The sequence below is a fragment of the Stegodyphus dumicola genome, chromosome 5 (assembly GCF_044657685.1).
Source record: "Stegodyphus dumicola isolate Sdum_Otavi_A_Nest chromosome 5, ASM4465768v1".
Lineage (NCBI taxonomy): Eukaryota > Metazoa > Arthropoda > Arachnida > Araneae > Eresidae > Stegodyphus > Stegodyphus dumicola.
Genome location: NC_140772.1, coordinates 211190740 through 211218422, shown reverse-complemented (window position 1 = coordinate 211218422; position 27683 = coordinate 211190740). Strand labels below are relative to the sequence as shown.

Sequence of the window (27683 nt, the reverse complement as noted above, 5' to 3'; positions counted from 1 at the left end):
TTCAGATTTTTTATTTATTTATTTTTTAATTTTAAAGGGTCAAGATTTTAATGTTTTATAATTTTAATCATATAAATTTGTGGATTTAGGTTTCATTTTATTAGTTAAACTTCCTTTTGGAACAAGTTATAAAAGTCATGGCAAAACTTATGGATCATTAAGTCCTCTGTTATATACCTTACAACCACAATTTAATATAATATAAATATATATGTGTGTGCGTGATAACTTGGGACAGTTGCTAGCGTCCTACTAGACAGATGATGCATAAAGAAGCACAAACTCGCAGACATGGCCTAATTCAATTATTTTCTTTTCATTAATGCAACACAGATTAAAAATAGGCATTACAGCGAACTGATATATTATTAAAAATGTATTTTTAAATGTTTTTATTAAATGCAAATTTTTAATTTTGAATTAACTTAAAATAATGTTAAACTTTTTTTTCCTTCTCTTCCTCTCTCCTTCGAAATTTCCTCTCATACAGAAATCGGAAGATTCAAAGCCGTTCAACTTTCTCCAATATTCGAAAGATTCGAGTACCTTTTAGTGTTTTTATTTGGATTCGAGAAACGTGTAATTCGCCTCGTCTCTATTTCTAATGTACCTTGAAATACTGCCACCACTACCACATTTACTAAACATACGATGCTGTTTATTAATAACATATGCAACTATCTGTTCACATATCTTTGCCCTATTATAAGGCCTTATTCATTTTTATTTCGTATCTAAAGAACTGTATTTGTTTTTCCAAAATAAAGAAGAAAGAAAGAAACTGTTAAGTTATTTCTGTCTTTTTTTTAATTTATTGCTGTCGTTAGTTATTACTGTGTTTTTTTAATTAATTTTTAATTTACCCGACTTCATAACATCTTATAAGCGTTACAGTTTGAAAAACACTGATCTCTACTCAGCAGCTGTATTCGTACACATGCTGAGATCAAGTGTAAGAATTAAATTTTGAATATGTTATTGTTCAATTTTAAAATTAGGCGTTGAATTAACATACGGAAAGAGAGATCAGAAGCTGTCTTAAAAGCATTTGTTTTATCGTTTTTAAGCTTATTTTTAAATTGTTTTTCTCCCACTTAGTCAAATCCTCACCATTTTATTTTTACAGTTGTCGTTGAATCCATCATTTACTAACGTATTTAGATTAAACATTTTAATATGGCATCCTAAATTAACCTCTTTTAACTCACCTAACTTAATAAGTTTGTTACATTTAGGCTTATCTTCAGCCTGTTCTTTCGACATTACACGTATTCTTATGTAATGTACATATATGTATAATCGCATAGGCAAATCTTGGGGAAAATCATGACTTAAGGTCTTTGTTATTAACTTTAATTAAAAAATTTCAGCGCTAATTGTAATAGCAAAAATGTACCTAACTGCATCACAGTTTCGATCTAAAATATCATAAGATCAAGTAAGATTATTTTGAGTATGGCGAAAACATACATTGAATGTTTGTCAAAGAAAAGGGTGCCTTCGTAAAGAAATTTCTGACAGAAATTTGCACGGATTCGCGTTATATACGAGGAAAACCCCGAAAGCCACTCAAGAAGCTAGCCAGTTTGCTTGGATTCGAACCGGGTCGAAATATCAGTATTCAGCGGTCCTAATTAATTGATCATGTGAGGGGCTAGAAAAATTGGCATCTATCCTTCTTCCAACAGCTTATCTAAAAACTTTTAGTGTTGACGAATTTCAAGTGCCGCATTCTGGATTAACACTAGCGTCACAAATGTGCCTTAGACGAGGCTCCAAATTGGGCCTTTAGGCGCTGATATCTGCCTTCTCTCATCAGCTTGCCATCAAATGGCTTTGAATGGTTTTCTGTCATCAAAAAATTAAAAAATAACAATTAACAAATCTGCAAGTTTTCAGATTTTATATTACGCCTAAAGAGACTTTTTTAACGTTTAGTATATTACCTTTAGCTATTAAATATCATGTTTTACGCACTTAAACCATAAAATTCAATTCAATAGTAATATCGCAAAATAATTTTAAAAGAGCATATCTTCAGAATTTCTGATACACAGTCTAGCGCGCTGGAGATAAAAATGCAATTTTTTTTTTCGTACAGTGTTGCTATTGTTTGCTTTAAAATCGTTGAGTCTCTTAAATAAAAACTTATAAGTGCCTTAGAAAATATGAAATAGATAATAAAAGAAATTCCAAATTCCAAATTTGGGCTTCCAGATGCCCATATTCGGGTGGAGACATAAGTTATTCAAAATTGGATGCTCTAGGCACCGTTGTTTTATCACAATGCGAGAGACATACACACATTTATGCAGATTCTTCATTATTTAATTTCTTTAAATATAATACAGGGCGATAATATTTGGTGGAAACAATTTGAAAAGTGATTCAGACTTTTAAAATTTTTGACTCAAAATTCCAAAACGAAATTAATAGCCTAACTGGGCCAGAGCCCTTTCGGCTAATAATATCTTGAGACGTTTATATAATTTGCGAAATATTTTCTAAAGTTTGAAATGTCAATTTTTTACACTCAGTCAACGTTAAGAAATGAAAAAAAAAAAAAAAAAAAAAAAAAAAAATGTTTTTCAGGAACTTGCTTCAGTTTACTGTGCCATATTTAAAAAGTTTAATCCATTTTTATTGATTAAGGGTCCTTAATTTGGGATTCAATAATACTTAATTCCGTTTCTGTAATAAATTCATTGAATCAGATCCGCTTTAATCTAGAGTGTATTAGTTTCAGGCAAATGACTTGATTTCACTCAACTCAAGCGATTAATTCAACCACAAATCAAGTAATTCCTCTGGCAGTAATTAAATGCACTTCCTGGGGAAAGGGGGGAACAGAATAAGTGGGTCGGACAGCGACCCGGTCGACACCACTTTCAGAACCTCCTTCGCCGAAAGTGGTAAAAACATCTCCCGATCCATCAACTGCAGCACGTAATCATGAACACTGTCTAATGAAAATATTTATCATCTCACAAATGGGAAACGAGACTGATCTAGAATTACCCATCAGAGAAGTCGTCGATCCCGGGGGCAGTTGGGGACCGTTTTGCTTTTAGAGCAGACGACGGCCTAGTTAATGGTTGTCAGTCGAACAGACAGACAGACAGAGATGATCTCGATTTTCTTGAGCTCTTTGACCTCCCTGGAACACTAGAATTAAATGTAATTTAAAATAATCAGACTTGAACATTCGTAATAGGATTTTAATAACTTAAATTTTCCTTTGCGTTATAATATTTTAGAAAAAAATCCATTCGCCGAATTAAGAATAAAATTTCATTTGAAAAGATTTGTGGGAATTTTAGGTAGATCATTTAGGTTTATAGAAGATAAACTTAGAAAATGTTCAAAGTATGTATACTAGATTAGAGAATGCGTGTAACTGTCTGTATAATTCTTCCAAAATACCGGATTTAGTGTTATTAGTGGTGTAAATTTGCTAAAATCGAAAAGAAATGTGAAGCTTCAGATTATAGAAATGCCTCTCAGTCATTAGAAAAGGCAACAACGTTGCCGTTTTTCTTTATTCTAACGTTCGCTCTTCCAGAAGAACTATTTTCACCTACTTTTTTTTTTTTTTTTTTTTTTTTTTCCTGTTTCAGAATGACATGATCCTATTACATCGGCGAAATTTTCTTATATAACTTCATTTATTTGCTAACTTTTATGAAATGTTTCAAATGGCTCTGTGAAAACAGTCTGCAAAAATTTTTAATCGAGATTAAAAGCTCCACAAATATTTCATTTGTAGTTATTCCTTACAATGGTTTATTTTTCAGAGTTGAATTCAATCGTTATCAATTTTATTTCCCCGTTTCTTTTTCTAATTCTGAAATTCTATTAAAAATTTAATGTTATTAACCTTGTAGAGACATTAAGTATTTTTTAGAAATAGGCAAGTTGAAAAATTAGCAACGCCTTCGCCGGGAATCGAACCACGGACCCTTGGAATACCGGCCCAGCGTGCAGACCACTACACCACGAAGGCACGCTAGGAAGGCGGGAGAAATACCTTATAACCTCATCAATACATCCATATCAAGTGAAAATTGAAATTATTGAACTCATACTGTAATTTTGCATAAGTCCGAGTGTGTAAGAAAATACTGCATATAAATAAATTTCAAATTTGTTATTAAACTTTGGGAAACATTTTTAAATTTCTATCTTATTTCTATCAATAACCCACCAGCAGCTGAGCGGATTAAATCACTGGACTCTGGTAGTTTAGCCAGGGTCTCTGCGAACGAGCTAGCTGCATGTAGTTTTGCGATTTCCCTTACATATAGCGTAAATACAAGCCAGTTTTCTTTAGAAACTCCTCACTGAAGGCATCTCATTCCTTAGGCATACAGCCGTCATGACTTTCGCTACTATTAAGTATTCGAGTTCAGTCTTCAGTATGCTCAGGCCCATCAGCGGCCGAGCGGTAAAGTTGCTGAACACTGGTAGTTCGGTCCGGGGTTCGAATTCCCGCGAGCGAGCTGGTTGCATGGGCTTTCTTGTAGTTTTCCGCATGTATAACGTGTATGCAAGCCAGGTTTCCTTCAAATTCATCCACGAAGGCATCCTTCCCCTTAGGCAGATAGCCCTATATTGCTCTGCCGTTATTACATAATCCTAATGCTCAGAAGTTACGTCTTCCTTGCACTAACGATGGCTTATGAAAATTTTGCTATGATACCATCTTTGAACTAACTAAATATTTTTCTCAAAAATATCAAAATCAAATGCTTGCATTTTTTACAAACTCATGTCAGGAACAGAAACAATTTGCGTATACCTTAGATAATCGAATTAAAGGGTGATAGGAGCTCCCAGGAGAATGCAAGATATGTTTAAAAGATGCTAGGAGCTTTAAATTAAGAACACCTAGTTACTTACACTAAATTTGCGACACCAAACTGAGATCCAATTTATGTTCCTGAGAGTTTTTCCGGCAGGCAGCCGTAAAAGTATGTCTTTGTTTCTGTATTCCTTCAGAGGCGTTTTCCTGTGAAAAGTAACAAAATTGAAATTAAATTTGCAAGTAGAATGCACCACGAAAGCGTGGCTGGTTGCTAAAATTATCTTCATAAAATATGCTTAGGGAACGAATAAATTAAGTGTTTGTATTATATTTATAAATTAATTTCTTCATTGTATGCAAAAGGAAACATAATTTTCATTATTAAATTATATAATTCTATGATTCAGAAAATTGCAGTAATAAGTTAGTGTAAAAGCATGGTCAAGATACAAATAATTCTTAATATTAATCCGTTGAATTATAATTATTTTCTCTACTTGCTCTCAGCTCTTCTGATTTTAATTCTGATCTCACTACATCGTTCCATATTAAGGTCAATTGCATAAAGTTTAAAATTCGACCTTGCTAAGACTGCTATATGTTTAACATGATTTTCTTTTCTTTTGGTAAGAATATATCATTGTGATATTTTTTAAGGACTATGTTATCTGTATAGTGCGTGTCGCCAGAAATTAAAAGTAATAACTTATTTATGGTTAATAACAACATTACTTTACAATAATATTGCTGTTAATCGTAAATAAATTATTATGACTAGCAACCTTTGACTTGATGAACTGCAACTTAACCCTTACAAAGTCCCATTTCCATTATATAGCCCCATTTCCAAAGTTCCCATTTTTAACAGATTTAAAATCAGACTCTTAACTCTTTGTGGCACAGTGTGTCCGGTCTGGACACACCTTAAAATTTCCTTTTATACGCTCATAAAAAATGAATGAAGAAATATTTATAAGTTACTCTGAACCTTCTTTATTTATAGTAGATGGCAGCTCAACACAAACCAGTCCATATATTTTAGCCATGTTTAGGTTTTTAAGACTAGTATTTTTCAAAGAAATCTTCCAGATTTTTTTAGGGTATAAAAGGAATTGTTTGAAAAGAAATTTCTATTAGATTTTTGGCTGTATGCTAATCTCCTTATGCTATATTAGTTTTAAATTTTTACCTTGAAATCTTGCTCGAAATCAAACGGCGAACGCTAGGTGTGCCCAGATCGGGCTCATCGATAATCTAGGACAACTGAGAGTCTGTATTCTTTGTTTCTCGGCATCTCATCGGTCAGTTCATTGACAACAATGCTCGTTTGAGCACTCTTTTTCGAAGCTCTATTCAATCAGTGTGCCACATTGGGCACACCCACAGAATTAAAACGATAAGTGCTAGCTGCACAAAATTTTACTTGTGTACTCCTCTAGGCCTAATTAGACTGCTTAGCTTTTATATATATATATATATATATATATATATATATCAAAACTCCGACTTTAAAAGGTAGCGTGCCGGAGAGGGTTAAATAACGTCTTGTGGAGGAAGTCTTAATTTCCTCTGAAAAGAATTAACCCTTCTGTCTATTTTAATTACGTGTTTAACATTAATGTATATGTAATCAAAGATCAATTAGAAACAAAAGAATAACAAAAATAATTCATTAAAAGTGTAACTTTTTCTGCTGTAATTCGGGTAAATAAGTAAAGCAGTTTAGATCAACATGCAAAATCAAAATCACTACCTCATGGACAGCAAGTAAAAGGAATTTTTACTTAACAACAAGATCAAATCTATCTTAATTTATCTTAATTATCTTAATTAACAAGATAAAACTTTTAAAAAAATTAATGTTTCGGATAAACAGAGGAGATTGATAGATGGAAAAAGAAATGAAATTGTGTATGCTTTTATAGTCGTCATGAGTAAAACAGCCCAAAAGGATGATTAAAAAAGGCGATTTTGAATTTTGAATATTTTCTGGGATGCTCTTTTACAACAGAAACCTATCATTTTTTTTCTTTTCCTTCATTCATCTCAGCTCTTTCAGTTATTCGGATTTTTTTTTTTTTTTATTTTTCTTACAAGCAAATATTCTTTTTCATTTGGTCTCCATGAGGTAGTGAATTTGATTTTTTTGTTCTTATATTTCGCTTAATTTGTTTTACTCTCTATACATGTGTGTGTGTTGTGCAAATGACCGCAGTAAAATTCCATATTTTAACAATAATGCAAGGCAACATTTTCAATAAAAATTGTTATAAATTTTAAGGTTTAAAAATAATTTTTTTTTATTTATTCAAAGAAAAACAATTTATTTTTCAAATATTCGTGGAAATGAACATTATAGATCCTCGTATTCTTAGGTAGTATAAACTAACGAGCTCTAAAAGACTATATGAGAAATCATCCTCAGGTCTTATGACGACAAGAAGTCAGAAAAAGGGTGTAAAGCATCCTTTACTCACTGAATTTCACAGATGCCCTCACTTGGGCTTACACAAAGCTAACACTTCTGGCTTAACTCAAAACAGATACCGGTGAACTTAAAATAAAATGTAGTAAGGATAATTTGTCACAGGATAATTTAATGCACAGGAAGGTTCTGACTCGTAGAATTCGGCGAAAACAAGCTTAATGGCTGGAAGCGCTTAGTGCCACAGAAATTCAATAATTAGTAATTCAAGATAGCAACGTGGCCTTCAAGTAAGCATAAGATCACCTTCCCAACGCTTTCCTTAAATACCACTTCTTTGTACCTCATTTGAATATACACGCACTAGCTTATTAACATTCTGTTAAGAAAGCGTAAGTGAAAACGAGACTGAAAGGAAAGTTGCTTAAATAAATCTCTATAACGTAACTGAATAGAATAAAGTTATCTAGCAAGCAGTTACAATTGAGCAACATACTTCGATATGCAGTTGTTAATAATACTTACTTTCCTTTTTCATCTGGTATTATGAAACCGGATGTATCTGGCTTAGAAGAAGATCCTCCCCAGAAAAAAGCATCTACGAGAAAGAAATTTTGCTTGTTATTTTGCTTAATATTTATTAAGGATATATAATAATGTAATAATTGAGATCAGTTTTCTTGCTATCTAAAGCTGCGTTATTTTCCATACTACACAATTTTCAAACCATTATAAAATATGACACTTAGTTGAAAAATGAAAGATAGATTCCAAGTAAACAAAATTCATGTGGTAAATTTGTAGCATAACGTGATTTAAAACAAACTTATATTTCTAGCATGGAATCTGATGTCAGCAAAACTCAGTGTTATACAACAACATAAATACCACAAACTAATGCAATAAAAAAAAGACAAAAAATTTCTGAAGTTTGCTTGAAGTTGCTGTACGGCAAATTTACGATGTATTTATCAAGTTCTGCTATATATCTATATAATTTGTAATGTTTGTGATCATTATCCTTTCAGCAGTTACTAGGTATCAATAAAATGAATGTCTTGTCTCTTCATTCTTAACGAAATGCTCATTGAAACTGCAAAAACCCAGGTAGAAACTATTATCCATTTTTCGAATTTCTGTCATAATGATACAATTCTGTTGTACTGTCAAGAGAAACTTTCCTGTATAATAGAATGCCTTAATATCCCCATCGTTAACGAAATGTACTGTTGGTTCCTTTTTGCCTTCGAACATCAAAAGAATTAGTAATGGAAATGTGTGTAATCAATTATTAAAGGAAACATCTCGTTACAACACTCAAAATATAAATGACGTTAAGATAATACTCATTAATTCTCAAAATGCATGTCAAATGCAACTCGAAGACATTTTTCTAACTAAAAGAACAAGCTCAAAATGTAAATATAAAAAACCTCCACTGTTGCCATACGTAATTTTACAAATTACATCAAACAAAGGTAATATTAGATAGAGGTTTAACTTGACAACTATCGTTGCATCGTAAACACACTAGAAGCAATTAATGGTCGAATAGCAATGTGCGAGGACAGATAAGTGGTAAGTGTAATGAAGCGCATATTCCAACACGTTTAATCTGATACTAGCTTGGTTCGAAATTGTATCAGTTCCGACAATCTCTCATTCCTGTGTTAAATTGACTTAAACCAGTCCCATCCTCTATACTGTTTCCTACGCGATTCCTATGGCACTAGTATCACGTAACAGTCAGGATATTATCATCAGGCCTCAAAAGCCACTGGTTCATAATTCGTAGATTTGCCTTAATGTTGGATACTTAGAGCTTATTTAGATTACTCTCACATAGTGGTTTACCTCTGTTGCTAATTCATCTACTATTACTTTTAAATGAATAACGGCCATGCATGATGAGAGGGTTTCATTCATAGTCATGACGTACTATCTTTAGAATTATTACGCACAATAGTATTACACCGTTTAGTGTTTGTGTTATAATAATAATAATTTATGTGAAGCATTTTAATAATGTGCTTAACTTATATTTAACATTCATGTAGACTTTGCTTATTCTTATCATATTCATCCTTTAGAACTAAAGCTCACCACCCCCACAGTTTCCCGAAATTAAGGATAACAGATTTTTCGCGAACATGTTTTCAAAGTGTATGCAGTAAATTATGATGAAAAACTCTTACAGCATATATACGTCAAGCGACTGCATTCATTACAAATATGTTAAGACAGAATATATACCTCTCCTACGCATTTATAGAAATGTAAAAGCTTGATATGAAGAAAATCAAATGCAGAAAATAAATAAGCACATACATGAACTGAAAATATAAACAGAAAGCTAGTAATCAGAAAATTAAAGGCAATAAAAAATAATAATAGAGAGCAATTCTAATGCTGATATTCTGGGTTAGAAATTTTACGAAAAATTAATGAGATGAGTGCTGTTGCATACTATTAACAAAACTTTTTCAGGCAGTAATAACGACAAGCTATCATACATTTATCCATACTATGCTATATTCATTTCTTAAAACAATAGCAGCATGAAATATGAATTAGTTGTCAACAGAAACGAAAATAAAATTTGGTTTTCAGCAGGTAATAGCGGTTAATGTTATTATTCCGTTATTTTTATTGTTGGGAAATGCGGGTGGGTTAGCTAAATGGCGGGCTTAGGGTTATCAGAAATTGGCTTTCAAAGGCAGGGTTGCCAGATCTGGAGGAAAATCGTCCAGCTGGCGATATTTAGCAACAAAATTGGCGACATGCTATAGACGGAGCGAAACTATTCTAGAACGCATTTTTAGCGGCTATTTTCAGAGAATATTCTTGAAAGTGAGTTAAAGCTATATATACCCTGCCTGTTCTGAGAGAAAGAGTAGTGTCTTAAGTTCAGAGATTAGCCTGAGAGCGACCTAGTCGGAAGCTGTACTTTAGTGCTTTGTCGTGAAGCTGTCTTCACTGTTATAGTCTGAAGACTGTTTCGCTGATTGTTTCAGCGTGTTTATCATAGTTTTTCGACGAGTGTAACATGTCTTTGTAACCTCCCTGTATAAAATTGGCAAATAACTGTGTTCTGATGCTTTATCAAGGATTATCGTCTATTACTCCAAATCCACGAACCCGTAGAACGCAACATTATTGCCGAAGTTACACGCGTTCGTATACAAAAATATGGAAAATACTTCACTTATTTTGATCAACAGTTTGGTTATACAATACACTTTGTAAATTGAAGTAAAATCGCCAAATAAAATCAAAATAGACTATAAAACTGCCAAGTAACAGAGAAATGGCGCCACGTAAGGGATTTAAGTAGCCAAATAGCTTAATATCGAATTCAGTCAACTATTTAACATAAGGAAAGAAAAAAACCTTAATTTCATCACGATTTTCAATAACTCTATAAATTTTAAGGGTGATCAGATATATATCCCTGCTTCTTCAGGAGTAAAAAAAAATGGTTTGCAGATTTTTTCTTTCCTTGAAAAAACAGTAAGAGCATCCACAGCAAATAAACAGTGCTTTTTTGCCTAATTAAGAGAACCAAATAATTTTCAGAAATGTTATGAAACGTTCATAGATAACTTTTAATTAAAGTCATTAAAACACTTTGTAAATAAACTCGCATTTTCCTAATTAAAATACTGAGAAAGTACCTAATTTTATGTTTCTAATTATTTATACTAAATTAGTTTAAACATGACTATTTTGAAGGGTATTTGTTCTCATCGTTTAAAGTTATTATTCGGCTAATGTTACAAAAATAAAAATCTAAATTTATTTGCTAAATTTTAACCTCGCGTTCAACGGGTACAGCCGATATATTGAATATAACGCATTTTTTTATTCAGCATTCGTATCTTCAACAACAATGTTCGTAATATTCACATTTTGTCGTTTCCGTCTTCTGGCGATTGACTTGTTATATATACCTGTCACCTGTCACTCACGTGCTTAATCTATGGTTAAAAGTCTTTCCTGTCGTCAGAAAAAGTAAAAAATGAAAAATAAGTAGCTGTAAAATCTAAAATGGAATTACTAATAAAAAGTATGTGTTTAAATTTCTCTCTCACCTGGACCTTGACCGTCATAGGAAAAATCTTTCAGAAAGATTGTCCTGTCATCTACTGCATAAACGTCACCCACTACGTCATGTGCAAAAGTCTTGAAAGTTCCAATCTTTGTTCCATAGTACGGTACACCAGCTTGAGCGCTGAAGAAATAAACTAAGAAAGATACAAAGAAAATATATAAGAATATATATTATTCGCAAATGCTTTTAAATATCTATGCTAAATAAATTAAATTTCAATAAAAAAATTTTAAGCAATGCAATATTGCTTTGCGCAAAAACATTTTTCCAAAAAACATTTGTGATGAATAGGGTATTAAGGAAAATTTATTTTCTATAGATCGTAAAATAAGGTAAAATGTTTTTAATAAAATACCATTAAGCGAAAAGTCTCCTTAAACGAAAGGCAAAACGTTAATAACTATCACTTTTTCCAAAGCAAGGAAATAACATACATTAATATGCACGGTAGAAAGCTAAATTAATAAGAAAGAATACGTAAGTTAAAAGCTTAATATTGGGAACATAATTCGTTTAAAAACTCTCTAACCTTCATTAAATTCTTTTCCTAACAACAGTATTCTAAATTTCAAATTATTTGATTACGGTTATACGTATACAACGTATGCAATTCCGAATGTTATGGTATAATAGTTTTATTCATAAACTGCGTTTACTTTGTTGGAAGGTAATGAGAAACATTCATTTTTTTACAATACAATTTTAAAGGCATATATTAAGTTTCAGTAAAAAAATAATAATATTTTAACGATTTCTGGTTCGTTAGTGTAAACTGAAACTGAATTGATTAATGATAAACACTGTGTTTGAAAATTAGGTGGGCACGAGTTTTATTTCATTAAACAATGACCATAAATCTTCTAATGAAGCTTCTTAACTGAATTTATAGTAATAATCTGAATGTGTAAATGGGGAAATCCGAAGTTTAAAAAAATGAAGGAAAATAAAAATATAAGGCCTGTTTTAGGGGAAAAAAATTCTTATTTAGTAACGTTTTCATTATGTCACTGTGCATCAGTTAATAAAAATAAATCATTCCACATGCCTGGTTGAACTAATGTCCATGAATTCGAGCCCCTGGGTAAGACCCTAACCCAACGTAGCAATATAATATTTTTTCGAACATTAAGGCATAGACTGAGAATGGCATACTTTACGTGAACAGTTCATGGAAATACAATTAGAAGCATTTTCACCAAGGACATCATCTTCAGTAATATTAATAATTAATGTTATTTCATTCAAATTGGTAATATTATTTGTAAAAAATAGCAACTGACTTTCGTGGAGGCTCCCCAAATCTGCCGTTAAATATCATAACTTTAAATCGGTAATACCACAGAACAATAGTCTAAATTCGTTCTCGAATATCTTAACGAATTTTGCATAGCATTGTTTACAATGTATATTACTTTACAAAAATATATAAAAATTTAGAACCTTTTTATAGAGCTCTCTTCATCTATAAAATTAAAATCTAATTAGATAAATCCAACTGCAACCGTTTAACTCGTCTTGTCCCGAAGAACTATAATCTTTAACTATAACTACAGAGAAATCTAACTAAGATCTAATAACAGAGATAAGATTCTTTTATGGTGGGCACTAGCCATTTTTAGATTTTCGCCACTACTAAGGCCAGCTGTTGTGGTTATTGTATTATGGAGGCACGTAATAGGTGTAAATAGAGAGTCAACGAAATAATAAGAACAATAAATGTACATAAGCAGCCATCGTTACCTCTTATGAGGTGGACAGACAATTTACATCCATGCCTTCTCCGGAAATCGATTGCGAGCCCTCTGGCATCCTGGTAGGCTCCCCTAACTACTATATCCTCTCTAAATTACAGCTTCGTTCACTAATTAGAATAAAATTAATATGCATTCTGCTGGAGGCTGAGGGGAAAAGTAGAAGATATAGAAAAGATTTAGCATAAAAAATAACGTGTTAGCTAAATCAGAGCTTATACATACTCAAAGTTGAAACAGCTTCCATAAAACCCAAGTTGAAACAGAGGCTATTTTGAAAATGTTATTAGATGTTTATGTCTGAGATCAACGATTAAAGACAGAAGGATAAATCTGTCAAATAAGTATTACCTCTTTTATAAAATTCCCAAATTACTTATTTTTTTAGCAAATTTGTATTCAACTTTCCAAAGTTTGATATGATTTATGAGTATCGGTGTTGATTTTAAAACAACAATAACGAAGATTGAGCAAAACAAAAAACAAAGCGCAAAGACCAGACATCATTCGGTTTAAGTTTAGCGATTGTAAGTGAGGCATTTCAAAAAGGAATAAAAAAGGAGGACAGTCAAAGGCTTGAAACTGCCCGGCAAGCAGAAAGTAAACAAGAGAAGTTCGGTTACACCTCTCTCAGTGAATCTTTGGTTTGACATAATTTTCAAAAAAAGAAATAAATGTAAAATTTTTCTTTTCGAGTGCTGGCTTTGAAAGCTCCATAGATAAACATTAGTTAAAATTTCCGCTGAAAATAAGGTCATTAGATCTACCAATGCTTTGAGAAATACAAAAGCAAATGCTTTCATTTAGGATTAAAGAAATAAGCTACAAAGAAGATTTAAGAATTGAATTTTCGTATGAAAGAGAATAACGATGACAAATAATAAGAACACATTTCGAAACGTTCTTCTTACAAACATATTATTCCAAAATTAATGTAAATAATATCCTCAAACGTAAATATTTAACTAAACACAATCATTGTTTAATTCTCAGAGAAAGTTTATATATTTTAAGAAAAAGCAATTATATAACTGGTAAAAGCATTCTAAAACATTCAAAGCAATTCGTCAAAAGGAAATCTTAAGGCATTTAGGATTGTTTTATTTCACATAGAAATAAGTCAGGTTGAAAAGTAAATCAACCATGTTTTGTTTTCAGCTATCGAATTTATTTTAAAATGAATCATTCACTCTTTGTTACTTCCTTGTACGAAGTAAAAAGGAAGTATTGTAATCGCGAAAAGTTTCAGGCAGCATAGTTCAACGAAAATATCCATTTTGACCGCTATCGAATGCAATTTAAAGATGTTTTTGCGTGACATCTGTACGTAAGAACAGAATAAAAGACTGTTTTACTCAAAAAATTATAAAACTACTTTAAAATGAATTCTGAAGAGAATTTTTCGTCGCGTCTGTACTCAGAATGTTGAATGTACTCAGAATGTACCTCAGAATGTTGAAATTTTGTATATAGGACTGCTATAACATTCAGATGTGCACCTCGTATTTTGGTTGCAGTCGGCCGCACCAAACGTATGTAAATATATATATATATATATACTCTGTCACCCGGCTCAGTGATCTCAGTCTCTTTACTCTTATATGTTTGTAAATTGTGCATTTTTTGCTTTAAAAATGATTGAATTATGTTACTCTTATCTTCCGGTCAAGGTTTTTATGTCTTTAGTAAATCTGCATGCAATATTTTTAGAGTTATCAACAATTTGAAAGTAGTTTAGTGCGACTAAGCCTAATTATTTTTGCGATGGCGGCCATGTTTATTTACATTTGAAACTTGGCTGAATTACGGATTTGTTGCCAATCTAGAGAAACTGAGCTTCTCAACAACAAAGATAACGCCTTATTTTATTATTGCGAATTAAATCATGCTTAATCCGTTCTCGAATTTATTCGAGGAAATAAGTGTTTAAGATTTACTTCGTAATTTTTAATATAGATATTTTGAGTTTTTATGTATTTTTGTTTTGTCACGAAGTGAGAGCTGAATTTATTGAATGAGAAATATTGAATCGTCTGTGAAAAACTGTTTCGTTTTTGTTTTGTTTGCTTAATTTCTTTTATACGTCGTTCTAGATTTATTATAGTATTTGAATGGAACATGTGGCAACTATTAGATTATTCTTCGAATGATATAAATTTTGGGCATTCTGAATTATAATATGAACGAAATATAATGCTGTTAAATGAACCTAGCGCCAGAGTGTCGCTATGGTAAACAAATATAGTGAATTTTAAAGAGTGAATTTATTCTATTGTGGTTTATCCACTGTCGACGAAGTAGATTTAATTCAACCCAATACGTTTAAATGAAATGCAATTAAAAATACGTCTAATTTAATATTCCGTACAAGAAAGTCATGTGGTGTACACATCAGACTTTTTTAATTATCGAAAAGAGTGCTAAATTCAGCGGTTAGACTGATATAAGATGTCAGTGCAGTGTACATTGATACATTTAAAAGGATAATAGAATTAATTTTGAAATTCAGATGATATCGAAGGGCGGAGGATAACCATTTAATATAGGTTATGAAAAACATTTGTTGCAACCAATAAAATTTCAAAAATGGAATAATTACGGCTTGGTGATATGATAACTGATTAGTGTAAAAAAAAAATTAACAAAATATTAACAAAATAAATTTCCTTTATAATATTGCAACCATTTTGGGTGAAAATTCAGCACAAGTCTTTCGAGAACAGCAACTAAATTTCAGAGAAAACGAATTGTGTTTAAAAATACGGACACAAGTAAAGAAGCATTTTAAATAGCTTTTCCTCAAGTTAAACTAACTGAAGTGTTACATAGTAAAGATGTTTGGAATTCAAGAGAAATACTTTGAAGTCCATTGATAGACTTGTAGCTACTCATCTAAATTCAATAAATTACCATACTTATTCCTTTCAAAGCCTGAAGGGGAATTCTAAATTCCTTGCACTGGCTGTACATACATAATGAAATTCTGTCTAAGGATTCAGCAAGAAAAATGTGCCGCAAGTGCTTTCACAAGAAAGATAAATTGACTTTGACATTAGTAATAAATACTTAAAAGGGAGCAATGTCAGGCGGCAGCTCCAGTTTGCTTTGCAATTGCTAAATAGGGAACAAATTAATAAGACTAAATTTTAACGCAAAAATATCATTTTTTACTTCCTTACTTCCTCGGATTATATACTTATGAAGCAGACCATGGAAATCATTTTGAAGTTTCCAACTTGTTCAAGTTTGCAAAGACATTTGTTTAAAAATGAATTGCAAATATATAAATACTAATATGGGTTTATATTCAGAAATGAATTACACTAATTTATACTGTGCATGAAAGAAAATTATGGCGTCATTTTTCTAATTTCAAACAGGATATAAAAAATGAATTACACGAAATAGTTCTATGTGATTTTCCTTTGTTGATTCCTAGTTTGTCTTTTGTTAGTTCATTGTTTTGTTAATTCTTAATTAGTTTTGTTAATTTTTGTTAACAAGACCGCTTTTATTTGGTCATGATATTTGGTGTCACTTAGTTTACATTAAATTCTTATTTAACTCCTTCTAATTATTTTTTTATATTCTAAAATCATCTAAATATCATAGTAATGAATATCAGATCACAGAAACAAAAATTAGAAAAAAACAAACAAAAAATCTGAAATCTTTCCCATTTTATATCATGCACAAAGGGGCGTATTTTAGCGTTTTGTGCTTTATTTTTGAAATATCATGTTCTTCGCACTGAAGCAAGTAAAATTCGATTCAACAGCAACATCACAAAATATTTCAAAATAATATATCTTTAGAACTTTAAATAGACAGTCTTGCGGGCTGGAGATAATTATTTTTTCATACAGTGATGCCATTGCTCGCTTTGAAATTCTTGAGTTTGTTAATAAAATATTCGTTAAATTTTTATCCAACATGAAATAGATAATAAAACAAATTCAAAGTTCAAACTTCCAGGTGCCCATGTTCGGGTGGAGGATAACGTTATTCAAAATTTGATGGCTGTAGGAACCGGGGTTTTTTCACAATGCGAAAAATGTACATACATTCATGCAGATTCTTCATTATTTAATTTCTGTGCAAAACACAAATCTTCCCACCAACCAACCTATAAGTAGGAGTACAATCCAGTGTTCAGGATTAAAGCTGCTTCAAAGATACAGAGATAAGGCTTAGGACAAAAAAAAAAGATAATAACCATCTTGCAAGGTGTATTCTCCCTTTTTGTCGAGTGTCTTCAGGGTTTAAAAGGAAAGAAGGTTTGGCTAGCAATCCGAAACTCGATTCCCAGTGATGGCATTGCATATTTTTCACCTCTCCTGTTTCGAGAAACCTAAAAGATTCAGCAATGTAACATTTTATTATCGTTTCCATCCTCACATCAGTAAATCTACAATTTCTATGCTGTCTGTTGAAACTTTCAGTTTGTCGTACGGTTTCAGTGACGTGAGCGATTTGAAACACGATGATAAATTTTAATACAAGAGTCACCTATTATATTTTCTCTACCATAGAGCTCTTTGTAGGCGATCAATACTTCTGCAAAATTGTTCTAATACAGCCTGCTTTTTTCAAAGATAAAGCCATGCTTTTCTGTAATAACTGAGTAAAGCAAACTGCAGACGATAACTTCACTTTGGTCTTTTTTTACGTAAAAAGCAAACATCTCCTCGAGATTTCATTCACTAAACAAAGAATAGTGCAGATTATTTGTAAAATGGAAGAGACATAACATAAGGTTTGGAAAAGTTGAAAATGCCTGTAATATACCAAACTGAATGTATTAAATCGTAAAAACAAAATATGAGAAATTGTTTATTTAATCCCTTTCTCTCTTCAGAAAAAAGTACTTAAATAATGTAAAAGTCAGCCAAAAAGTTCTTTCAAATAATACCCAGAAGGCGCTCGGAACGTTAAAGCTGACTAAACAAAGACTCAGAAAAGAAAACGCACTCTCAGGTGATTTGCGCTACTGGCTTAAAACTACGATATCTAACACAAATCATTAGAGACAGAAATTGTTGTCGAAAAAAATCTTCATCTGAAAATTCTTTGGGAGATTTTATAAATTTATAATTCCTTCTATGAATGATATATGTACGCAAGACCAAACTCTTCTGCTAAGACAATAGCGAACTTCAGGAACAGTTAATTCTTCAGGAACTTCAGGAACAGAATTTTATTTTATTTTTTTTTTTTTTTTTTTCAGTTGCTGCAGAACTGCTTGATTTCAACTAGACTTTGCTATGATCATTTACTTTCATCTGTTTCTCAAATATCTTCTATTAAAGAAAATATAGTCTTTTAAAATAAAAATTATGCCATTATCTCGCTTTACAATGGTATTGCTCTTTGTGTTAAGTTTTAAGTTGACGAGGGTTATCATATTTTACCATCCCGGACAATGCCCGGACCAGATCATTTGATTAAGTCTGGAGGCCATTAAACAAATTGATTCCCCTCCCCAAATCAAATAAATTAGGCTTTGTGTATTGATGCAAATATAGTATAACAAGCGGTTTTTTTCTATGTGTATTGATGTTAATTGAAATTAATTTCCTTTCTCTATTCTAAAAATAAGAACTTCTATTTGCGCTGTGTCATTTCGAGACTTATCCATGTCATATGACTCTTACATAATTATGATGGAACTAAAGCTCAAGCAGCCAATAATTATGATGGAACTAAAGCTCAAGCAGCCAATAATAATTTTACAGAGGTATTAACTATCCAATCAAAATGCATTGAGACCCAAAACTAACTCAGTCTGAATTAAGATGCCACCCTGATAATAACGCACTTGCTTTCTATGCTTTGGCTCATTCTTTCTTACAGAAAATTTATCTAAAATGCAAAATTTTTGGAATAAGCACATTTAATGTGCCAACTTGTTTGCTGAAATAAAAACTGACGATTTAATTTCCCTTAGCTTCCAATTTCCTATTCATTATGGATCACCACTTCTACGCCATCAAAATTATTGTTGGTCATTACTACTGAGTTTGTTTTTTTATTATATAATATATATATAAGTACAAAAAGAAACATAAGTAGTAGGCTAAAAATTAAAAACAAGAATTTTTTAAGTAATGCTTATATACGTGCACTTATTGTATGTACACTTATGTTAGATAGATTTATATATTCATATGTTACAATTAAAAATCATAAGATATTATAACAATTTTAATGAGAATAAAAATTGTATTTCTAAATTCTATTTCTAAAAACTAGTAAATATATTTTGAGCGAGAACAAAAACTCCTTGATAACCCTAAAACCAACTTCTTACAGTGCATTCTTTTTATCTTTAATGCCATAAAACTGATTGTGCAGTTGTGAATGCGTGAATAGAATTGAGACCTGAGTACTTTTTGACACTCAGATAAAATTTTTACCACCCAAAAGCGTCAAAGAATCAAACCTTTTTTCTTTTCTGTGGCGTGCCCTTTTTGTGAGCATTGTTCTCGTAGGCGGTTCACTGATGGTTTCTTTAATTAAAAGCCTTACGAGACTTACTTCCTTGAATTGTTATCACACAAAAAAGATATTTTTTCTGAGAACAATTTTTCTGTGTCACTCTTTGTAGTTGTTCTTTGCCATTTTCCTCCTTATCACGCCTGATTATCTATAGTGTGGAATCCACATTTACATACAGTTCGATTCTGCCTGCAAACTAGAGCTTCAAGAAAAATTACATCCAGCCAATGTTGATGCATTATTTTTGACTGTTCTTCAGAGCGATGAAAACATTTAAAAAGTTTAATGATTGCAATAATTTATGTATGTCAAAATCAATTAAAGAATTAATATTACATAAAACAAATATTTTTAGTTTCAGTACTGAAGCTTCTGAAATTCTTTTCTGAAAAGTCATGCTCCTGTAAACGTTATCGATTTTAAGTTTGAAATCATCGGAATCGTATTACAAAAGTATGACACAATTCTATCAGAATAAATTTAAAATTGTTTATGGATAATTTTAAAATTACAGAATTTGCAGGTAACTGAATCTTAATATTAAGACAAATAACTCTTAATCGCAACGAATAGCGTGTATTTTATAGCTAAGAAGCACAGAAAGAATCTACTGAGTTAATGCCTCAGATGCTACGTCTCGGGAAGTTAGTTATTTTAATCAGCTTACTTGAGATGAATGCTAAATGGGAATAGTTGTTTCTAAGAACTGTATATTTAAAATGTACTTGCATTCTACTATTTCGATAGTCCCTTAATAATTAAAGATTACATTTCATGACTATGCGTTTTTTATGACTATGCGTATAAGAACATAATATTCAACATAAATTCAAGAGTAGTTAAAATTAGCTTCTACATCATTTTCATGGCCTTGGTTAACAAGAGGATTTTTAAAAATAGTTACAATAAGTTTAACTTTAATAATAGTTAGCTAACAATAAGTTTAACTTCAATAGATAAAAACAATATATAACTTATTGCTAGTTAACAATAAGTTTAACTGTGATAATAGTTAATTAACAATAAGACTTTCAGACTAACAATAAGAACTATGATGAATAAATATACAACATCTCCAGATTGTCTTAGCTATCTGCAATAGAGTGTATTTATGATTACATAAACCTCTTAAAGTAAACACACCCGGAGTCGGACTTCCATTTCATTTTTATTCAAGAGGGGAGCTTTTAGAATGACAAATTTATTACGCTTTCAAAACTTTTTATTTTTCTTTATTTTTGATTCCTTTTGAATTCTGTCAGTAATTTTACTCTAATTGGTCTTTTCAAGTTAAAAGCGACTCGTCAGTGACCAGTTAACCTTTCACTTTTAAAATGACGTTAATGATTATTGACAAATTATTAATTAATGTCCATATTGAGTTTTCGTGTTTACTGGAAAATAAAAGAAACCATTGGCAATGATGCTTTCAGTATCGTGGTTGTATTTTTCATACAGCGGAATAAGTTCCAATACTTACATAATTATAAACATTTCGACATAAATTGTCATGGTATCATTTTAGAAGGCTTTCAGGCAGTATGGCGCATCATTATGCAATAAATAATGATAATAATATAATATCTATTTTATTTGTTTAAACTTAGTCAAATGAAACCATAAAAATCATAGCACTTTTCAAAAACTATTCGGAAATATTTCTTGTCTATGCCATTGACAAAAAGCGTAAAAATAAGAGGCAAATCAGAAAAATAAGTATTTTTTTAATCCTACGCCAGATCTAGGCATGATCGCTATTAGTCTATGACAGGCAGACAAAACAATTCAGAAATATTAAAAAAACAATAATTTTTGACAGCATTAGCCGTTGCTTTAAGTCCAAAACAAGTGTCCAAAGGGTCACGCATATGTCTTCAATATCACATAATGGGCAAGACGGAGAGTCTGCTAAACCAAAATCTGTGTAGGTCTCTCATGAGGTAGCCATGTCTAGTTTTTAATCTAGAATTAACCAAAACGACAAGACTAGGTAGGTCAAAAGGATTAGGATTCTTTATGAGGGAACCCAAAATCATCCCCATCAGAGAGTCCCTGTTCTTCTTTCGAACATCCATATCCGGCTCCAATAATTCTCTAAGCATTATGATAGAAAACAGAAGGATTGGGTTGAGGAAGAACAGATCCATCCTTGGCCAAGTGTCAGCAAACAGATAACCCGTGATTCTACTATGATTTGGGATCCACTGCAAAGTTACAGTGCGGGCATTATTTATTAGAGAATTTATCACAGGTTGACAATTTAAAATAGACCCATTGCTTGAAATGTTTTAATAGTGGCCTGTGAATTAATAAATATCACAGAATAGGTATTTTCTGATAATCTAGTGTACGAAACCCTCGTGAAAGCACAATAATTCGAATTTATTATCATGAACCGAGAGCATGAGGAAAGCATGCATTTCCTACCTTATTTAACAATTTTAATACCATTATAAAGCAGCACTTCGCTGTCTTTCATATAGCAAAAAATTAAGATGTTCTTCATAGCCATCCTGCTGTTAATTACTACACTTATCCTCGCTGTCTGCAAAGGAAGTATAGAGAAAACTTCTCTGAACTTCAGAATACCATATATTCTTACACTATACAAATTTTCACTAGAAAGAGAAGAAAATAATTGTAAGCGTAGGTTTAATGATACTATTAATATTTTTTTTAAGTTATAAAAGATTTGTAAAAGACAAGGAGCGTAAGAAAGTTTTATATTCTAAATATTGTTCATGCGTAATCAGCATTTTGCAGAATTTTTAAAAACGCTAATAGACTTCGTTATCCTGTGGTAAAAATGCGAAATAGTTATCTTTCATAAAACGCCAAGAATGAAGATTTCTAGTAAAATTTTAATTTACGTCCTAAATTACAGTGTACCATTGACACTACTTTTTTAATTCCGCCAAGTTTAATTTTTTTTTAAAGTTGCCTTTTTTATCTTTTAAATGCTTTCTCAGATCTAAGAATCCACTTTAAAACAAATATTTTGTAAAATTTCGTGGCTAGAGAAAATATTAAGTTTCTTTTAGAATTTCAAGAATAATTTTAAAAGTTCTTAAACTTTCAATGACAGAAAAACATAAAAACACAATAAACCGAAAACTACTCAAGAGTAAATCCTTGAAATTAATTTGTCAAGTTTATGATATATACTTAAATATTTTATCAACAGCAAGAAAATGCGTTAATGTTTCCTAGAATTAACTACTGTATTGAATTTTCATATCACTAAGAATCTTTGTATTTAAGTAAACATAATAGGAATCACACAATGAGGAGAAAAGACCAATGGTGCACAGTTGAGCTACGGATATGGTGTACAATCTACTAAAACATCTGGTATACCTTTCTTTTAAATTATATAACGTAAACAATAAAGTCAAAGGCTCGGAGGTTTTTGAAGTTTTTTTAAATCATTTTAAAAAAGGATTCACGACAAAACAAATCGTCCCTTCTTCAATCAGCTTCACATCACCCTAACATCTTCATTTTTATTCCCATTATCAATTAAATCATTTCATTCATCAGGCTATCACATATGTTAAAAGTAAAAATTGAAATTATCTTTCATTTCGTTATTTTTTAAGAAATCCACAAACAGTTTTGCTTAAAAGCACCATCCAAAAATTTTAGTGTCGAGGATAAATATTTTACCAGTCTGAGTGTGTGTGTGATTATGGCAAAGCCTCGAGGGCTGTCTGCCTAAGGTGAGGGATGCCTTCGTGGAGGACTTTCTAAGGGTAACTGGCTCGTATACACGTTACACATGAAGAAAACCACGAAAACACCCATGCAGCCAGCCCGTTCGCGGGACTCGAACCTCGGACCAACTACCAGTGTTCAGCGACTTTACCGATCTGCGGCTGGTGGGCCAAATATTTTACCAATTAAAGAACTGACATGAGATACGTTGAAAAAAACAACCAACTTCTAAATATAACATTTGAACGCCGAAAACAATAAGTTGAATAAGCATCAGAAAAACTGAGCAACAAATTATTATACTTTGCAAAAAATCAAGTATCTCATACTTGATTTTTTGCAAAGTATAATTTTGTAATGAATTAAATAATAAGGTTTTTAGAAAACAGAATTAATCCCTAGATCACGGTATGTTGACAGAACTTTTCTTGACTCTACCAAAATGACTCTACTTAAATGTAAAGAAAATTATCAGTGGTGAGGAACATATATATTTTTGTTTAACTATATTCTCAAACATAAGAATGTGCTGTAAAGTAAATATTGCAGTAAACTTTGTTTTATTTCATAATGGTAAAAGATCATTAAAGCTCTTTCAGAACTATAAGTGTCATTCTAAAATAAGCTAAAACAATAAAAATTCTATGATAACACTAAAACTGAACTTTTTGTAGAAGAGAAGGAATTAGTTATAACTGTAAAGAATTATCTAGTACATTTCGAAATTACGTTATATGCAAATTTTATGTTTCTATTAAGTATTTATTGCGAAAATCAATCAACAAATTTACACTTATACGAATTTTATTGTTATTATTAATTAAGTATTGTTGTTAAATATTAAATATTATCACCAATTTTTAGTTATTGATTATTAATTACAATTACATTCCATTGAAAATTTCATGAATATCACTCGAAGAATAGATTTAAAAAAATTGTTCTCGTTAAGGTTTTTTGTATCATTCTCGCAGAAATTTTTTGCAGTTTCTATTCTTACAGGCAAATACCAGAAATGTATGTTTTAAAACTAAGATATAAAGTATCTCGATTGGCCTATAAAACCACTGTAACTTGGAATGCAACAAACTGAACGGATACAAAGAAACTAAAGAATTATTATGGTTGCTAAAAATGGAGAAGCTCTGAAAATTCTTTTGACTTCTACAAAGAGGTTTCGCTTACACATACGTGTCCGAAAGTTTTTTTTATCGGTAAAAAAACTGTTAATGCTTAAACAAGACTTTCAGTATAAAAGTCCAGCATTTTCCATTTCATAACAAGAGTCATAGAATAAACATAGTCAAAGCTTAATAAATATAAGAATTCAATATAAAATCCACATAATGTTAAAAATTTAATAAAGGCATAATGATAAAATTTATCAAAAATAATATTATTATAAAAATGTGAAAGGAAATTTGTGAAAAATTTACGTAATTTTTCAACTTCATTTATGGCTGGATTACTTTTCTTTATCACTTATATTAAAGGAAGTAATCTATCTTATTTTAACCAGTATCAAGTCATCCGATTTTTGTAGTTAATTTTTTTATTATTATTTTTTCCTAGTTAAAAAATCTTTGATTGCATTAGACATTTTCATAATAAAAGTTGCAGGAAACAAATATTGTGGTAAGAGTTTAGTTTTCAAGTTTATACCAATAAGTGTTTATTTAAAAAAGAGAGAGGTGAGTAAATGCACCTTCGGTTAATTTTTTTAAATTTACATTACATACGTAATATACCTATGCAAAGTCAAATTATTACATAATGATATCGGCGATTACTTAAACTATGCACAATCTAAAGGTTACATTAGTTCTCTGATCGCAGAGTATTTTCCTAAGCGTAGCTTGGAGGTCTTATAAGAGCAAAACAAAAGACTAAACAAAAGAAAGAATATATATATATTTTTTTTTTTTTGATTTATGGAATGAATGTCTGTTGTCTTCACTTCGTTGAACCTTATCGTTTTTATTTTTTGCTCAATGTTAAATGGTTATTTTTTGTTTGTTTATTAAATAAATAACGCAAAATTTGAGGGGAAATTTTTTTACCTCTACTATCCTATAATTTTCCATTCAATAAACATTGAAACAAGAAAAAGACTGAGCAAAATGATACATCAAAAAATAGATGATAATCTCATAGCACTTTATAAGGACATAGCACTTAGCATATACGATTTGTTACATTAGAATAAAAATATCACCTGCTCCATCAGCGCGTATGTGGAATTCATAATGACATTTCTAAAGTGTACTCATAAAACAAGAGAATAGTGACTATTTGTTGTCCATTGTTAATACTATTTGTTGTGACTATTTGTTGCACTGAATAGGGCAGGTCTCATTACAGGACATCAGAATACATGAACCGCTCAGCATTAGATAATAATAATAATAATAATAATAATAATTGGCAGAATATTATTTATTAATTGGATCTTGGGCACAAAGGGAGTTACTGATTACTTCCTGCTTTGAGATGCAAATGCTGAAGACAAACATTTTAAATCGTTTTGAGTATCGTACTCTGATTTTTTAATACTTAACAAAATACGTTCATGATTCATAAAAATACGCTGTTTTATTGATTATTTCCTTTTTGCCATTTTATAGGTAAACATCAACTTTGCTACGCTCGGATGCTTACCGTTTGAGGAAAAGGTCAGAAATACAGTAAGTAGGCAATATTACCCATACAAAGATCCTAATTAAAAAATAATAAAATTTTTATTAGCTATATTAAACTAAACGTTATCTACGCTGCTGGTATTTCAGGAATTAAGGAAAAAGTGCTTTAAATATGTATAAGTACTTTTTATCTCGACTAGATCTGACGATGACTAATCGAATAAAATATGCATAAACTATAATATTTTAAGCATGCATATTAAATAGCTCATAGCGTCATTAGGATTATCTATGCAAGAAACATCCAAAAATGTGCAATGCCCTCACCGGGATTCGAACTACAGACCCGAGGAATATGCTTCGAGTGTGCTTTCAGTTACACTCCGAAGGCATACATAAAGGACGGAAATACCTTATATCCACCCCTTTCAAATAGCAGCTGGGAATGAATGGACTCAGTCGTCAAATCCTGGTGGTGACAAATTATCGACCACCACCATTTAGTTCGGGCGCTACCTGTAGACTTATTGGGAATTTTTTGAAGCAGAAGACGTGAAAAATGTGCAGTGCCCTTGCCGGGACTTGAGCCTGGTCTATCGAATACGCGTCGAGTGTCTTATCTTTACACCAAGAAGACATAATGAAAGCAGGGAGAAAATACATACTCTCCCATTTAAAGGGCAACTGGGGATGAGGGCACCCCACTCGTCAAATCCTGGTGGTGACAAATTATTGCCCACCAGCAAATATTATAATTTCAGATTTCCTGTACCTTATATTTTAGAATGCTTAAAAGGAAATTTGATCTAATAAAAATCACGAATTTAACATAATTAAATTTGTCCTTTGTAATAATTAACTCAATCCGTTTGCTGTACCCAAATCTGCATCTAATACTAAATAATTAAATTAAATTTGCTAAATCTTGTGTTTGATGTAATTAAATACTATAAGAGAAGACAAAGTCTTCGAATAAAATACTTTTTTCCCACCTATGCGTGAATGTCATTATTTTCTTTCAATTATTTCACTTCGGAAGTATTTCATTGCGCATAGAAAGTTCGTCTTTTTAATTAGACAGAAAAAAACGCTGATTTTTAACTAGACAGACATTCGAAATGGAACAAAGCGCCCAAGCAAGCTTAATCAATGGAACTAAAATAACCGAATTCAATTAAAATATAGTTGAAGATAGAATTTTCCAACAAAAGCCCCGGTTTTCTCATTACGGACATTCTATTAAGACAACATTCAAATTTAAAGGACAATACTTCAAACCACTTAAAGGCTTTTCAACTGATAGTTCAATTATTTCAAAAAAGAATTTAACGATCTAAATTTACAATGGTTCTTAGCCGCAAGTAAATCTGAATAAATTTAAAAACATTTTTATTACAAAAGGTATACTGCACTCTTTATCCGATTATATATAGTACACAAAAGGTATACTACAGATAATAGGATAAACTTTCATATTAAATTTATATATATATATATATATATATATATGTGTGTGTGTGTGTGTATGTATTTTTATATATGTATATGTGTATGTATAATTTCATATATATATATATATGTGTGTGTGTGTGTGTGTATGTATATTGCTTAAAAAATTAGTATACATGGGAAACATAATTCGATCACGATGAAATGAGATATGAACAATAAGGAGACAAAGGGGAAATAAATTTTGAAAACATTTTTTAAAATTTATATAACATTTACATATACTTTATAT

The 27683-nt window shown here is 31.1% G+C and overlaps 1 protein-coding gene across 1 annotated transcript in view; it reads right to left on the bottom strand.

Annotated features, from left to right (window-relative positions):
- LOC118197676 (protein Skeletor, isoforms B/C-like) overlaps positions 1 to 27683 on the bottom strand; it is a 138490-nt gene that overhangs the window by 92348 nt on the left and 18459 nt on the right. The window contains exons 2-4 of the mRNA XM_035369209.2: positions 11321 to 11473; positions 7755 to 7827; positions 4900 to 5008 (exon numbers count right to left, since the gene is read on the bottom strand). Of these exons, the coding sequence (XP_035225100.1) occupies positions 4900 to 5008; positions 7755 to 7827; positions 11321 to 11473 (335 nt within the window). The remainder of the gene's footprint in view (positions 1 to 4899; positions 5009 to 7754; positions 7828 to 11320; positions 11474 to 27683) is intronic.